Source organism: Nomascus leucogenys, chromosome 24, assembly GCF_006542625.1.
Source record: "Nomascus leucogenys isolate Asia chromosome 24, Asia_NLE_v1, whole genome shotgun sequence".
NCBI lineage: Eukaryota > Metazoa > Chordata > Mammalia > Primates > Hylobatidae > Nomascus > Nomascus leucogenys.
In genome coordinates this window covers 28,964,490-28,979,906 of record NC_044404.1, presented here as the reverse complement: position 1 = coordinate 28,979,906, position 15,417 = coordinate 28,964,490, and the positions used below count along the sequence as shown (strand labels likewise).

The 15,417-nt window shown below is 50.6% G+C and overlaps 1 protein-coding gene across 10 annotated transcripts in view; it reads left to right on the top strand.

Moving 5' to 3' along the window:
- The window catches only part of MECR (mitochondrial trans-2-enoyl-CoA reductase), a 39,349-nt gene extending 24,250 nt beyond the window's left edge, over positions 1–15,099 (top strand). For 7 of the 10 annotated variants that reach the window (XM_012498479.2, XM_003271724.4, XM_030805497.1 and 4 more), the window contains 7 exons: positions 836–979; positions 4,808–4,910; positions 5,997–6,099; positions 7,459–7,532; positions 11,749–11,809; positions 11,992–12,064; positions 13,795–15,097. In XM_012498479.2, the coding sequence (XP_012353933.1) occupies positions 836–979; positions 4,808–4,910; positions 5,997–6,099; positions 7,459–7,532; positions 11,749–11,809; positions 11,992–12,064; positions 13,795–13,952 (716 nt within the window). In that variant the 3' untranslated portion in view covers positions 13,953–15,097. Of the gene's footprint in view, positions 1–835; positions 980–4,807; positions 4,911–5,996; positions 6,100–7,458; positions 7,533–11,748; positions 11,810–11,991; positions 12,065–13,794 lie in introns of all 10 variants that reach the window. The other 3 variants (XR_004028433.1, XR_004028434.1, XM_030805496.1) reach the window with 2 other exon arrangements.
- The last annotated feature ends 318 nt before the right edge of the window (positions 15,100–15,417 follow it).

Here is a 15,417-nt window from a genome sequence, read left to right as displayed (position 1 = left end):
GGGACTGCAGGTCATCATGGGAAGCCGGGACTGCAGGGCATCATGGGAAGCCGGGACTGCAGGGCATCATGGGAAGCCGGGACTGCAGGGCATCATGGGAAGCCGGGACTGCAGGGCATCATGGGAAGCCGGGACTGCAGGGCATCATGGCAGCTAATTTTTTTTGTTGTTGTTGGTAGAGACAAGTTCTCACTATGTTGTCCAGGCTGGTCTGGAGCTCCTGGCCTCAAGCAGTCCTCCCACCTTGCCTCCCAAAGTGCTGAGATTATAGGCGTGAGCCACCACACCCCATTTTTACTACATGTTTCAGATAAGAATAACTATCTATTTTGGGCCAGGCACAGTGGCTCATGTGTGTAATCCCAGCACTTTGGGAAGCCGATTCAGGTGAATCACCTGAGACCAGGAGTTCAAGACCAGCCTGACCAACAAGGCAAAACTCTGTCTCTACTCAAAATAAATAAATTAGCCATGTATGGTAGTGCATGCCTGTAATCCCAGCTACTCAGGGGGCTGCAGCATGAGAATCACTTGAACCCAGGAGGCAGAAGTTGCAGTGAGCCGAGATCGCGCCCTTGCACTCCAGCCTGGGCTACAGAGCAAGACACTGTGTCAAAAAAAAAAAGAAAAAGAATAACAATCTATTTTGCGTAATTATCATGAGGACTCAGACATTCAGAGGAACGTCCAGATTTTCTTCTTTTTCTAAACATCCTGGATGCTTCCAGTGGATGCTACCCACTATCCTGGATGCTCATTGGCCAAGGAGGGTGAGCTGGGGTTGAATGTGCACAGGCCTCCTTCCTTATGATCCTGGCTTCATCCTCTGACTCAGGAACCTGGCGGACCGAGGCTGTGTTCAGTGAGGAAGCACTGATCCAAGTTCCAAGTGACATCCCTCTTCAGAGCGCTGCCACCCTGGGTGTCAATCCCTGCACAGCCTACAGGATGTTGATGGACTTCGAGCAACTGCAGCCAGGTAGGAACCCGCAGGTTGGGGGAGCAGGCCAGGGTCTTGCAACTAGGGTGCCACTCACATCCTGACCCCAAGGCCAGGAGAACTTGCAAGGTGGAGGTTTTGAGCGGGTGATGGGCCTCTCACCCAGGTGAATGTTGTTGCTTTCACTTAGAAAGATGTTAGCTTGGTTCCTAGGAAACATGCTGAAACCTCATGAGGAGTACACTCGAAAACTGCTGCAGGGTCACATTCCCTAGAGCTTGGGATTGAATTCTGTCATTCAGCAAAAATGTGTCGAGCTGGGCTAAGCTCTGGGATACAAAGCCAGACAAGATAGACACAGTCCCTGTGTTTTCAATAAAATGCTGAACTTAGTGTTAATAATTCCACTCAGCGTTTACACAGCACTTTCCAGTTCACAGAAGTGCTCTGACAGGCATTATCCCCATTGAGTGCATTAAATCTTCAAAGCATTGCAGTGAGGTTGGCACCATCACTGGTTACGAGCTCAAGCTCTGGGCAGATAACCTGGGTCTGACCCCAGGCTTCACCTTTCCCTGACTGTGAATTCACCTCTCAAATCATCAGATTTTTCTTCTGTAAAATGGAGAATAAAGAATGTGGAGGGTGAAACACTGCAGCATAACACTTCACACAGTGCTGGACATACAGTGCAGAGACTGTCCACTGCTTTTATTCTTCTTCCCTTTCATAAATGGGAAAACTGAGGTCCAGAAAGGTAAACTATTTGCATGAGATCAGCCAGCAAGTAAATGACAGAGCCAAGTGTTTTTATTTGGGTTTCCCTGAAAGCAGAGCCTAAGACCAGGACTGGGTGCAGAGAGTTTGTTTGGGAAGAAGAAATGAGGGGGAGTGGGGAGAGTGAGACAGAGATGGAGGCAAAGCCCATGAAGCCTGGTTACTGCTGCGGGCAACTATTGCTCAGGCTGTTTTTTTTTTGAGACGGAGTCTTGCTCTGTCGCCCCAACTGGAGTGCAGTGGCGCGGGCTCACTGCAACCTCCACCTTCCGGGTTCAAGGGATTATCCTGCCTCAGCCTCCCCAGTAGCTGGGACTACAGGCACCTGCCACCACGCCTGGCTAATTTTTGTATTTTTAGTAGAAATGGGGTTTCACCATATTGGCCAGGCTGGTCTCTAACTCCTGACCTTGTGATCCGCCCACCTCGGCCTCCCAAAGTGCTGGGATTACAGGCGCGAGTCACCCACCCCCACCCGCCTGCTCAGTCTTGCTGGGGCCCTCTGAAGACTCATAGAACCCACTGCAGAATTAACCCTTAAGGCCAGGCATGGTGGCTCATGTCTGTAATCCTAGCACTTTGGGAGGCTGAGGCTGGCAGATCACTTGAGGTCAGGGGTTTGAGACCAGCCTGGCCAACATGGTGAAAACCCGTCTCTACTAAAAACACAAAAATTAGCTGGGCGTGGTGGCGGCGCCTGTCATCCCAGCTGCTCAGGAGGCTGAGGCAGGAGAATCGCTTGAACCCGGGAGGCGGAAGTTGCAGTGAGCCAAGATTGTACCACTGCACTCCAGCCTGGGCGACAGAGCAAGACTCCATCTCAAAAAAATAAATAAATCAATAACCCTTGAATGATGAGAGGCTGGGCCAGTTTTCCACTAATTCTCACACCCCATTGTTTAAGGGTCGCCCTAAGGGCATTAACCTCCTGGACTGCCCCTGCACACCGTGCACATCCGTGAGCCGCAGTGGCTGTAGAACTCACCCAATTCACCTCTCATGCCAGCGAGGAAACTGAGGCCCACAGTTGTTGGAGTGTGATGAAACATGGTGCCCAGCCACTGTCCAAGGCCTGGCTGAAAGCCGATGCCAGTTCCCACAAAGAGAAATACAGGTTTCTTGCAACTATGGCAGATGGTTCCCGGGAGCCTTTGGTGGAGAAAGCCAGTGGCTGTGACCAGGGACCTTTGCTGGAGTCCTAGTGCAGCAGACACTTTGTTTGCCTGCGTCCCATGCCCTAAAGCCACCTCCCATTTAGGCTGCAGCTGTGGTAACAGATCTAGGCATTTCGATGCTGCCCACCCTAAGTACCCACGGCGCACCTCTCCACTTTTCCTGCCTCAAGACTGATATGGCCTGAACTAGATCACTGTTGAATAAACTTAGGATCTTGACACATGGTAAGAATTACATTTTACGGCCGGGCGCGGTGGCTCACGCTTGTAATCCCAGCACTTTGGGAGGCCGAGGCGGGCGGATCACGAGGTCAGGAGATCGAGACCACGATGAAACCCTGTCTCTACTAAAAATACAAAAAATTAGCCGGGCGTGGTGGTGGGCACCTGTAGTCCCAGCTACTCTGAGAGGCTGAGGCAGGAGAATGGCGTGAACCCGGGAGGCGGAGCTTGCAGTGAGCCGAGATTGCGCCACTGCACTCCAGCCCAGGCGACAGAGCGAGACTCCGTCTCAAAAAAAAAAAAAAGAATTACATTTTACACTGTGATCAGTTTATGCAAATAGGAATATATATATAATGGAAACCAAAGTTTCGTGAAATACCCTTACTATGTGTGACATACTCTGTTATTTTTTATTCTCTTCTCAATTTTAACTTTAAAAAAAAAAGGTGCTTGCAACCAACTAAATTGATTCATAGTCCACTAGTGGGGACCACCTGTACGTTGACCCCCGGTGAAGGCGAGTGGGCATTCGTCTTCCAGGAAGTCCCTCTCTCTCTAGTTTCAGCCCGTTGTGTGACAGATCCCTGCTGCCTCTCAAAAACCAGAGAGCATTTCAAATTCAGCAAAGCACTTTCCCGGACACGATGCATTTGGCTCTAATCGGGGCAATTTTTTTTTTTTTTTTTTTTTTTTTTTTTTTAGAGGGAGTCTCACTCTGTCGCCCAGGCTGGAGTACAATGGCGCGATCTTGGCTCTGGCTCATTGCAACCTCCACCTCCCGGGTTCAAGCAATTCTCCTGCCTCAGCCTCCCTGGTAGCTGGGATTATATTTTAAGGGAAGGAAACTGAAGTTCACAGAGGTCATGACTTGCCCTGTCTGTTTAGTTACAATCATTGGTGAAACTGAGACTCATGCCCGGATCCGTCTCATTCCAGAGCCCACATTTTTCCCAGCATGCCACACTGCCTTCCCCAATGGCCAGGTCCAAAGCTAAACCTGGGCTTTGCCACAGAACTGTAGGACCCTGTTTCAGGGGCTGCCAGTTTCTCCAGCGTAGCTCTAATCCCATTTCAAGGCAGTGCACCTTTATTAAACACTGCAGAGGGGAATAGGGCATGAACCTTCCCTCTCAAGAAGCTGCAAGCTGTTGATAGAAATGGACCTATATATAATGAAGTGTAAGATGGGGCAGACCGTGGTATGTGCATTAATATAGAGGCCCACAGAGCACTGTGGGAGCACATAGAGGGAACAATCTAGGAAGGCTTCGTGAAGGCTGCACTTGAGCTGCGCTTCAAAGGATCTACAGGATTTCAATAGGAAGGAAGAGAGAAGGAGGGAAACACTGCAAACCAAGGAAATAACCTAAGCAAAGACTTGAGGACATAAAAGTTGGGAGGATGACGAAGGCTATAAAATCTTTTACATAGCAGGGCAGGGTCTAAATTATATCCAGTGTGGATGCTGAGTTGCCAAGCCCTGGGAGGCATCGTGAGTGTTGTGGAAGTTTAGGAGGCATTAGGAGAACAGTGAGAAACAGTGAAAGATCTGAGAAGACTCAGCAGCCAGGTCCTGGGTCCCTGTTGAGCCTGAGGACTCCCTTGCCTACGGAAGGACCCCCGGCTGGGAGCCTTTGACCTATTGCAGATCTATACAGGGCTTGATTTGGTTCTCTTCCTGGCTCCACAGGGGATTCTGTCATCCAGAATGCATCCAACAGCGGAGTGGGGCAAGCGGTCATCCAGATCGCCGCAGCCCTGGGCTTAAGAACCATCAATGTGGTCCGAGACAGGTGCGTGGGGGAGGCGGCTTCATCCCAGACCGTGACTTGGGTCTTTCCCACCTCCCATCCCTGCGGTGCCCAGTTGTCCACCAGAGGGCGCCCCTGCATAAGCATAAACTGGCCTTAGGCGTCACTAACAGTTGGCGGCTGAAACAGATGAGTCAGCCCTAAGAAATGAAGTCCAGCTGGCTTTTGGCGATAGGATGAGTGAATCTGACATGTCAAGAGAGGGCAGGAAGGAGGTGGAGACTGCCCTTACTGAACAGCTAAGACTTGCTGAGACTCTTGGCTTGTGATAACCTCATGTTTTCAAAACCCCAGTTGATATTTGGGAATGTTTTGAGCTGTATTATTCTTTCTGTGAACTGTCTAACCCAAGGCCCCTTTACCCTTGCTTTTGTGTGGCACTTGGAAGTGCACTAAATACAGACGTGAAGGAGACGGGCAGGTTTGTCATCTGTCTTTTACAGATGAGGAAACTGAAGTTTCAGGGAGCAGCTTGCCCTGGAAGACACAGCAAGTCAGTAACAGACTCGGTTTCCTCACTTACTCTCTTTCCATCATATCGTCCAGTTTCTCTAGGCCTCACTGTCCATGAATGTGGCTGTGACTGTCATGGAAGCCCACTCAGTATAATTGAAGCCAGCTTCAGTTCCTCAATTGTACTCGCAAAAATCATTCCCTTTGCCTTAACCAGAGAGACCCAGAGCCACTCCTGGGCTAGACTGTGTATGTCCAACACTCTGAAGAACCACTTGAAAAGGGCGGGGCGGGGGAGTGGAGTTTGTCCTTGCAGTAGAAGAAATCAGGAAGTTAGGTGACTTCTCCCTGGGCACAGATGGGTTCTAGCACTGTTGAGTTGTCAGGGCCTGTGAAAACCACCCAGTCTCACTCCGTTTCCAGTGAGGAGACAGCCAAGGGCTGTTGAAACTGGATGAAATTAGGTGGCTGGTCCCTGCTCAAGCCTGGCTTAAACCTAATCCCAGCTTCCTGCAAAAAGCAGCACGGGTTCTCCCAGCTGTGGCAGAGAGGTCCTGGGGGACTTTGGTGGAAAAAGTTGGCAGATGTGACCAGGGACCTATGTTTGGTTTCCAGACCTGATATCCAGAAGCTGAGTGACAGACTGAAGAGTCTGGGGGCTGAGCATGTCATCACAGAAGAAGAGCTAAGAAGGCCCGAAATGAAAAACTTCTTTAAGGTACCTAGGAAGAGGGACATTGCCCCTCTAGTCCACACACATCTCCCTGAAGAAAGTTGACATGCATCAGAGAAGCTGGGGACTGGCCCCATTGTTCCTCTCTGGAAACCTCCCTTTGCCTCTTCTTGGTTGGTTAAAGCCCATTCCCCCTAGCCAGGCGGCAGGCAGCGTGCATTAAGTGCCCAGATGCTGGAAGGGAGGCACGAGAAACAGACAGTTTAGGAAACCCAGTATGACTTGCAGTTTAAACATTTGTGGTGGGGCCGCATCAGCCCACATGTAACTCTTAGAACTGGCAGGAGAGGACCTGAGGAAACAGAGACACAGAAAGAGAAAGAAAAGAAGTAACCTTTCCCACCTACCTGCCTTACATTTTATCTGATAATTTCCACAAAAGCTCTTCAAAGGAACTGTTATCTGTTTTACAGATTAGGAAACCAAGACTCAGAAAAGAGGAAATGCTTAACCGAAATCATATAGTTTATAAGGGGGAGAGTCAGAGCTGGCCTCAGTCTCTCTGAACTCAAAGCCTCTTAACCGTCCAGAACCTCCACCCCACAATATGCCTAGTAAGTGACCAGACCCTCAGCCCCTTTTCACTGAACCGTCTGGAGGAACCAAAGACACACACTCGAGGGCATGCGTTTCTTGCTAACATTTCTGAAGCAGTAGATCAGCATATATAATATCAACTGAGTCAAAGGACTGAAAAGGGGGGCACGCAGGGAGCTGAAACCCACCAAACTGCACGCAGATGCCCTTTGCCTGTTCTTTCCCAGAGAAGACGACTTCTGCCAGGTCCTAAAATGGACAACAGGATTAAGTTGCTACAGAAAAGGCCTTTCTTGGCCGGATGAGGTGGCTCACGTCTGTAATCCCAACACTTCAGGAGGCCAAGGCAGGCAGATTGCTTGAGTCTGAGAGTTTGAGACTAGCCTGAGCAACATAGTGAGACCTCTATCTCTACAAAAAAAATTTTTTTTTAATTATCTGGGCATCATGATAATCATCTGCAGTCCCAGCTACTCAGGAGGCTGAGGTGGGAGGATTGCTTGAGCCCAGGAGGGTGAGGTAGCAGTGAGCCATGATTGCACCACTGCACTCCAGCCTGGGTAACAGAGCAAGACCCTGTCTTAGAAAAAGAAAAAAAAAAAGAAAAGACCCTTCCTAAGCAGAGAAAAAGGTGATTTCAAAGGCAGAAACACACACACACACACACACACACACACGCATGCGTGCACACAAACAAAGGCATAAACATCTCATTGACTCCCTCCTTTTAACACAGCACTTGGGCAAGCTTCAGACCCCATATGTAGAGCGGGGATGCTCCCTCACTGCACTTCTGTTGTTTTCCAGGACATGCCCCAGCCACGGCTTGCTCTCAACTGTGTTGGTGGGAAAAGCTCCACAGAGCTGCTGCGGCAGTTAGCGTAAGTCCCTTGGGCCTGCAGGTCCAGCTCACCGGAGCTCTCCAGGTCTTTAGCTAGGAGGACCATCAAGTGACTGAGTCCCATGGCCAGTTCGAGCCAAGGCCAGGTCAGCACAATGTTGAGTGGAAACTAGGACCAAAGTCATCCAGCTATTTGGGCACTGCTTTCTCAGCCTTCCCTTGTGTAGGTGACCAAAATTTTGGCCTATCCAGCTTTATTTTTCCAAGGGACCCCAGAAGTAGACTGCTAAGCTGCCTGCCATAGAGGAATAGTCAAGGATTTGTAACCTAGGGATGTCTGAAAAAGTCACTTAGTCCTAGCTTATTTAACCTTTCAAAATTTGTATTAGCTTTTAAAATAGATTCTAATTTTAAAGGTAACACTATGCTTATTACAAAACATTTTGAAAACATATAAAAGTGCAAAGGAAAACTTAAGCCTAAAAGTTTCCTGTTGGCTGGGCACTGTGGCTCATGTCTATAATCCCAGTACTTTGGGAGGCCAAGGAGGAAGCATCACTTGAGGCCAGGAGTTCGAGACCAGCCTGGGTAACATAGCAAGACCCCATCACTACAAAAAAAAAAAAAAAAAAAAATTAATTTTTTTTTTTTTAAGTTACCTGGACAGGCATAGTGGTTCATACTTGTAATCCCAACAAGACAGGCAGATCACTTGAGGCCAGGAATTTAAGACCAGCCTGGCCAACATGGTGAAACTCCGTCTCTACTAAAAATACAAAAAAACTAGCCAGGTGTGGTGGCAGGCACCTGTAATCCCAGCTACTCGGGAGGCTGAGGCACAAGAATCATTTGAATCCAGGAGGTGGAGGTTGCAGTGAACCGAGATCACACCACTCTACTCCAGCCTGGGTGACAGAGGGAGATTCCGTTTCAAAAAAGAAAAAAAAAAGTTACCTATCACCCCACCACCAAGGGGGATAAGCCCTATTGACAATATTAATGCATGTCCTTCCGTTCTCCTTAATATAAGCTTCTAGGCCAGGCGCGATGGCTCACGCCTGTAATCCCAGCACTCTGGGAGGCTGAGGCGGGCAGATCACGAGGTCAGGAGATCGAGACCATCCTGGCTAACATGGTGAAACCCCATCTCTACTAAAAATATAAAAAATTAGCCGGGCGTGGTGGCGGGTGCCTGTAGTCCCAGCTGCTCGGAAGGCTGAGGCAGGAGAATGGTGTGAACCTGGGAGGCGGAGCTTGCAGTGGGCCAAGACTGTGCCACTGCACTCCAGCCTGGGCGACAGAGCAAGACTCCATCTCAAAAAATAAAAATAAAATAAAAATAAGCTTCTTGAGCTAGAGTGTGTGTAAAAAGACACTTCCTAACTAAAGCAGGAACCCCCTCAATAGCATGGATTCAGCTAGCACATACTTGCTGAGCACTTACTAGGTACCAGGTACAGAGAGGGCTGCGACACTGATGTGCCCTCTGAGAATTCACAGGCTAGATGAGCAGGTGAGCCACGTGGCCAGAGTGCTGTGGTGAGTATTCACCGTGCACCAGACTGTGTGCAGTACTTGACTTACCCCTCCCACAACCACCTAGACAGGGGGTGCAGTTCTAATCTCTGTTTTATACTTTAAAACAATGACGCCCAGGCCGGGCGCGGTGGCTCATGCCTATAAACCTAGCACTTTGGGAGGCTGAGGCAAGTGGATCACCTGAGGTCAAGAATTTGAGACCATCTTGGCCAACATGGTGAAATCTCGTCTCTACTAAAAATACAAAAATTACCCAGGCATGGTGGTGGGCGCCTGTAATCCCAGCTACTTGGGAGGCTAAGGCAGGAGAATCGCTTGAACCCAGGAGGTGGAGATTGCAGTCAGCCAAGATCGTGCCATTGCACTCCAGCCTGGGCTTCAGAGAAAGACTGTCTCAAAAAAAAACGAGGCCCAAAGAGGTCAAGTACCTGGCCCAAAGTCTAGTCAGCAGGAGAGCCAGGCTTGACCCCACATTTGAGCACACCGCTTCAGCCCTATACCTGACAGCCCCTACGGCAGACCTCAATCCCAATGTCATTGCAGGAGGAAGCGTTACGGGTGTAGGCACTGGAGTCAGAATGGCTGGGTTCAAGCCCCAGCTCTGTGACTTACTAGCTGTGGGCCTATGGAAAGTTAGGCAGTATGTGAAAAACAATCCAGGCCTCCATCTCTTCATCTGTAAAATGGGGGTTATATAAACCCTCTGTCTCTGAAGGGTAGTCTAACACAGGGGTCCCCAGCCCCCAGGCCGCAGACCAGTACCAGTTCGTGGCCTGTTAGGAACCAGGTCACGCAGCAGGAGGTGAGCAGTGGGTGAGCGAGCATGGCCGCCTGAGCTCCGCCTCCTGACAGATCAGCGGCAGCATTCGATTCTCATGGGCATGTGAACCCTATTGTGAACCACGCATGCAAAGGATCTAGGTCCCGCCCTCCTTATGAGAATCTAATGCCTGAGAATCTGAGGTGGAACAGTTTCATCCCAAAACCATCTCCCCCACTCCAGTCCATGGAAAAATTGTCTTCCATGAAACCAGTCCTGGTGCCAGCAAGGTTAGGGACCGCTGGTCTAAAGGACACTGGGTGATATACAAATTGCTGTACAAATGACGGATGGGCCTCAGCTTTCTCGTCTCTAAAACAAGATTGTTACGAGGATTCCCTGAGGCAGTACATGCAAAATGCTTAGAGCCGTGCCTGGTACGTAGTAGAAGCCTGGTAAGTGTCAGCTAGTCTGATTAGACGAAGTGCAGCAGGGATACAGAGGGGAGAGGGCTCGGCTCCCAGGAGCTACTTTCTATAGCAGGTGGCAGTCGAGGGGCACTTAAGACCAAACTACCCAGCAGCCTCAGGGACAGAAGCACCTGCCCTAGGACAGCAGCTCCTTCCATTCGGTGGTTTTGAAAGTCTACCTTGTGTTGTCCCCAAATGTGCCTGAGGTCATCCTCGATCAACAGACTCCTAGAAGAGCCAGGGAGTGGGGAGGGGAACACAGGTTAAGTCAAGCATGTGAACTCCAGGCTTATTCACTTAAAAATTATGTTGGCCTCACTCTTGTATGTCAGCTGATGTGGGGGTGTGGGTGTCAGACAGCAGGTACTGAGAAGGCACCTCCTGCAGTGAGAGGATGCTTCTCATTGTTCCCTGCACAGTGCACGTCACTCCTTATCTGTAGAGTGTTTCCTCACGTTGATTCTTAGAATGAGCATTGGCAGATGAAGAGATGAGGTCTGGGCCATTTTCACTGCATCGCCCAAGGTCGGACACCTGTGAGAGCAGAGGCAGGGCTGACCTCTCAGCTGGGGAGAGCATGTTTCTTTTCAGCACTTAATCAAAGCCTGACTGGGTGGGTTAGATCAATGGATTCCCAACCCTGGCTAAACACCCAAGTCTTCCAGAGCAGGTGTGTGTGTGTGTTTAATATACATTCTCGCCTCCTGATTCACTGGGTCTGGGATTGGACCTAGGAATCTGGTTTCCTTATTGTTTTGTTTTGTGTTGAGATGGTCTCACTGTGTTGCCTAGGCTAGAGTGCAGCAGTGCAGTCTCAGCTCACTGCAGCCTCAACCGATCCTCCCACCTCAGCCTCCTGAGTGGGGCCACAGGCATGTACCACCATGCCCAGCTAATTTTTTTTATTATTATTTGTAGACACAGGGTCTCACTATGTTGCCCAAGCTGGTCTCAAACTCCTGGGCTCAGGCAATCCTCCTGAAGTGCTGGTGTTACAGGTGTGAGCTGCCATCCCCAGCATGCATTTATTCATTCATTCATTCATTCATTCATTTTCTGAGACAGGGTCTCACTCTGTTGCCCAGGCTGGAGTGCAGTAGTGCGATCAGGGCTCACTGCAGCCTCAATTTCATGGCCTCAGGTGATTCTCCCACCTCAGCCTCCCAAGAAGCTGGGACTACAGGCATGCCACCTTGCCCGGCTAATTTTCTGTACTTTTTTTGTAGAGGTGGGGTCTCCTTTTCTTGCCTAAGCTGGTCTTGAACTCCTGGGCTCAAGTGATCCACCTGCCTCAGCCTCCCAAAGTGCTGGGATTATAGGCAGGAGCCACTGCGCCCAACTGGAATCTGTATTTTTCAGCCTTTCCCAGAGATTCTGACAGCAGGGTTTATAAAGGAACCAGGGTTGGAGTAGAAGCACCTTGGCAGGTTCAGGAAGGGCTCTGTCTCTGCCTTGCACCCACTCTTTGTTCTCTTCGGACTCTTTAGGCGTGGAGGAACCATGGTAACCTATGGGGGGATGGCCAAGCAGCCCGTCGTAGCCTCTGTGGTAAGCTGGGTGCAGGGGGAGGCATGCCTGGAGCCGGGCCAGACACCTCAGCCAGGCCACATCCCCTGGCACGACAGCTGTCTAAACAGGCAATGCCCCGTCCCTGGAGGGGAGTCTGTACCCTTAAGCGGTACCTGAAGTTCTTGCCCTCAGAGCCCAGCATGTCCTTCCTGTGTCTGCAGAGCCTGCTCATTTTTAAGGATCTCAAACTTCGGGGCTTTTGGTTGTCCCAGTGGAAGAAGGACCATAGTCCAGGTGAGTGCATGGCCCAGTGCCAAGAGTCACAGATGAGGGCAGTGCCTGAAAATGGCAGCAGAAATGACCAGCTATTGTGAGCCCTGGAGGGGTGATTGGGTCCCCAGCCCCACAGAAGGATCAAAGAGAATAGCCTTAGCCCAGCTACAGTCAGCAAATAGTTATTGGACTAAACTGGGTTAGTCTTAGGGGCACAGAACAAGACAGACACTGCCCCCCATCCTGAAATGCTGACAGTGGGGAAAGATGGATAGCCAAGCAGAGAGAATAGACTCTGGAGCCAGCCTGCCTGGGTTCCAATTCTGCTTCCACACTACTGGATAGAGGTTCTGCCTAGCCAGCGGTGGGACCTTGGGCAAGTTACTTAATCTCTGCCTCAGTTTAAATGTCATAAGTTTAAACTCTCGTTAGCGAGGTTCAGCGTGGTTAAGTAGTGTGCCCAAAGTCACCTCCCCGCAGGGAGGGATGCAGCCAGGATGTAAACAGGTCATCTCCCTATTCATCTTCTGGAGGACTGGCTCCCCAGAATAGGATCTCCAAACTCAGGACAAAGAATAACATGGAGTTATCCAAGTGAAGGGGAGGAAGGTGGTGGCATGAAGGCAGTGTTTCGGGCAGAAAAAATCGAAAATCACATGTGCAACTAGGCACTGAAGTGCTTCCGAGCGACCTGGAGCACTAGATCTGAGCTGGGGCTGGAAAATTGGGTGAGTGGGTTGTGACCAGGTTACAAAGGCCTTATAAACCTGATTAAGGCATTCAGACTCACTGGGGGTTTTTTGCTGTTTTGAGGGGTTATTTTTTTTTAGACAAGGTATCACTCTGTTGCCCTGGCTGGAATGCAGTGGTATGGTCACAGATCACTACAGCCTCAACCTCCTCGGTTCAGGCGATCCTCCCACCTCAGCCTCCCAAGTAGCTAGGACCACAGGCACACGCCACCACATCCAGCTAGTTTTTGTATTTTTAGTAGAGATGGGGTTTCATCATGTTGCCCAGGCTGGTCTCAAACTCCTGGGCTCAAGCGATCCACCTGCCTCAGCTTCCCAGATTATAGGCGTGAGTCACCACGCCCAGACAAGACTCACGCTTAAAGGCAACTGAGGAGCCACTGAAGTGTTTTAACCAGTAGATATGACTAGATTTGAAGGCCGAATGAATTTAGTCTATGGAAAAACACTTCTCAGCCGAGGCCTTCACTTCTCAACTTCCTGTACCATGTAGGGTCCTTTGCAGGAGGCAGGCCCAGGAAGGGGACGTTGGTGGCATCAGGTCGTGGGGTTCTAAGGGAGTCCTGGGCTCTCGGAGAGCGCCATTGCCTGAGCAGAGCTCGACTGTTCTGCATCACTTGGTGTGCTCCCTGGGCCTCCTCTGGCCTCCCTGCCTCCGCCATCCTTCTCCTCCCACCATGCAGTGCTCCTGGCTCCACTGCAGCCAGGTTCTGTGAGTCTGTGCCATCTTAGCCACCACTCTGAAGGGTGGTCTCTGCCTGCCTGCCCCTCAGCCCCTAGAGCCACTCCTATGTTCCTCTGTCCCCATCTGGACCTCACTGTCCTAAAGATAGGCAGGGACCAGGCTGCCCCCACAGCCACCCTATCCTTGGCACAGCCAGGACTCTCAAGGCTTTATTGGAGCTCGATGCCAGCTCCTGCCCATAGGGCATCCCCGTGCCACATCTCACCAAGCCCCAGCTGCTGTTCTTCTGTCTGATTTCCTCCAACCTCCTGCAGACCAATTCAAGGAGCTGATCCTCACACTGTGCGATCTCATCCGCCGAGGCCAGCTCACAGCCCCAGCCTGCTCCCAGGTCCCGCTGCAGGACTACCAGTCTGCCTTGGAAGCCTCCATGAAGCCCTTCGTATCTTCAAAGCAGATTCTCACCATGTGATCATCCCAAAAGAGCTGGAGTGACATGGGAGGGGAGGCGGATCTGAGGGGCTGGGTGCAGGCCCCTCAGTTGGGGCTCCCACCTTCCCCAGACTACTGCTCTCCTCACTGCCTCTTCCTATTAGGAGGATGGTGAAGCCAGCCACGGTTTTCCCCAGGGCTAGCCTTAAGGTATCTAATAAAGTCTGAAGTCTCCCTTCCAAAAAGTAGAAGTCACCCCTGTCGAGAAGGACCATCACTGTACACTGGTCAGCTCACAGCACCAAGAGGCCCCTTTCCCGCTTTTCTGTCATGTGTTCCCCCAGTAATCATTTTCTGACCACCCTGAAAGCAAAGCCTAGGTGGGTACTGGCAGTACAAAGGCCAGTAGGCCACCATCCCTGGCCCCAAGCTGCACAAGCCCACAGAGGAGGGTCCTGCAGAATGAACGCTTTGATGTGCTTCTCAGGTAGCGTGCCGCCCAGTCCAGGGCTTGGGGAGGGCCAGCTGCATGGAAGAGTGAATGCCAGGCTGAGGTCATCAGAGCCCTGAGGAACTTGGACGTGGGGTCTCCACTCTCATGGAACTGCCATTCTAAGTGGAGACATAGACAGTATACCAGTGGCTCTCAACCAGAGGCGATTTTACCCCCAGGAGATTTGACAATGTCTGGGGATATTTCTGGCTGTCACAGCTTGGGAAGGAGGTTGCTACTGGCATCTAGCAGGCAGAGTGAGTGCTGCTGTTAAACCCACCACAGGACACAGAACAGCCTCCTGCAACAAAGAATTATCCAAGGCCTGGCACAGTGGCTCACACCTGTAATCCCAGCATTTTGGGAAGCCAAAGCGAGTGGATCACTTGAGCCCAGGAGTTCGAGGTCAACCTAGGTAACATGGTGAAACGCCATCTCTACAAAAAATACAAACATTAGCCAGGCATGGTGCTGTGCACCTATAGTCCCAGCTACTCGGGAGGTTGAGGTGGGAGGATCACCTGAGCCTGGGAGGTCTAGACTGCAGGGAGCCATGACCATGCCACTGCACTCCAGCCTAGGCAACAGAGCAAGACCCTATCTAAAAAAAAAAAAAAAAAAATCCAGCCCCAAATGTTCAATGTTCATGAGGTCGTTGATAAACCATGCATTAAACAGTCTCACAGTAATTACCATAGTGACTAGTGCTGTAAAGAAGATATGTGGGGTGCCGTAAGAGCAGAATAAAGATCTTGCCGTAGCCCCAGGGTCGGGGGTATGCCTCCTTGAGGTGAAGTTTGAAGGTAGGCTCTGACAAATGAGTGAGCTTTATTCAGGCCGAGAGAAGAGCTTGACGTGACTTTTTGGTATTTGCTTCACGATTCATTTGCTCAAAGCAAAGAACAGAGGCTTCAGGGTGTCTCCCTTATCACCTGGCCCTCTGTACCCTGCACTCAGGAGCCTCATTCACGATGTATTTATTGAGTGCCTCCTGAGTGCCCAAAGCTAAGGA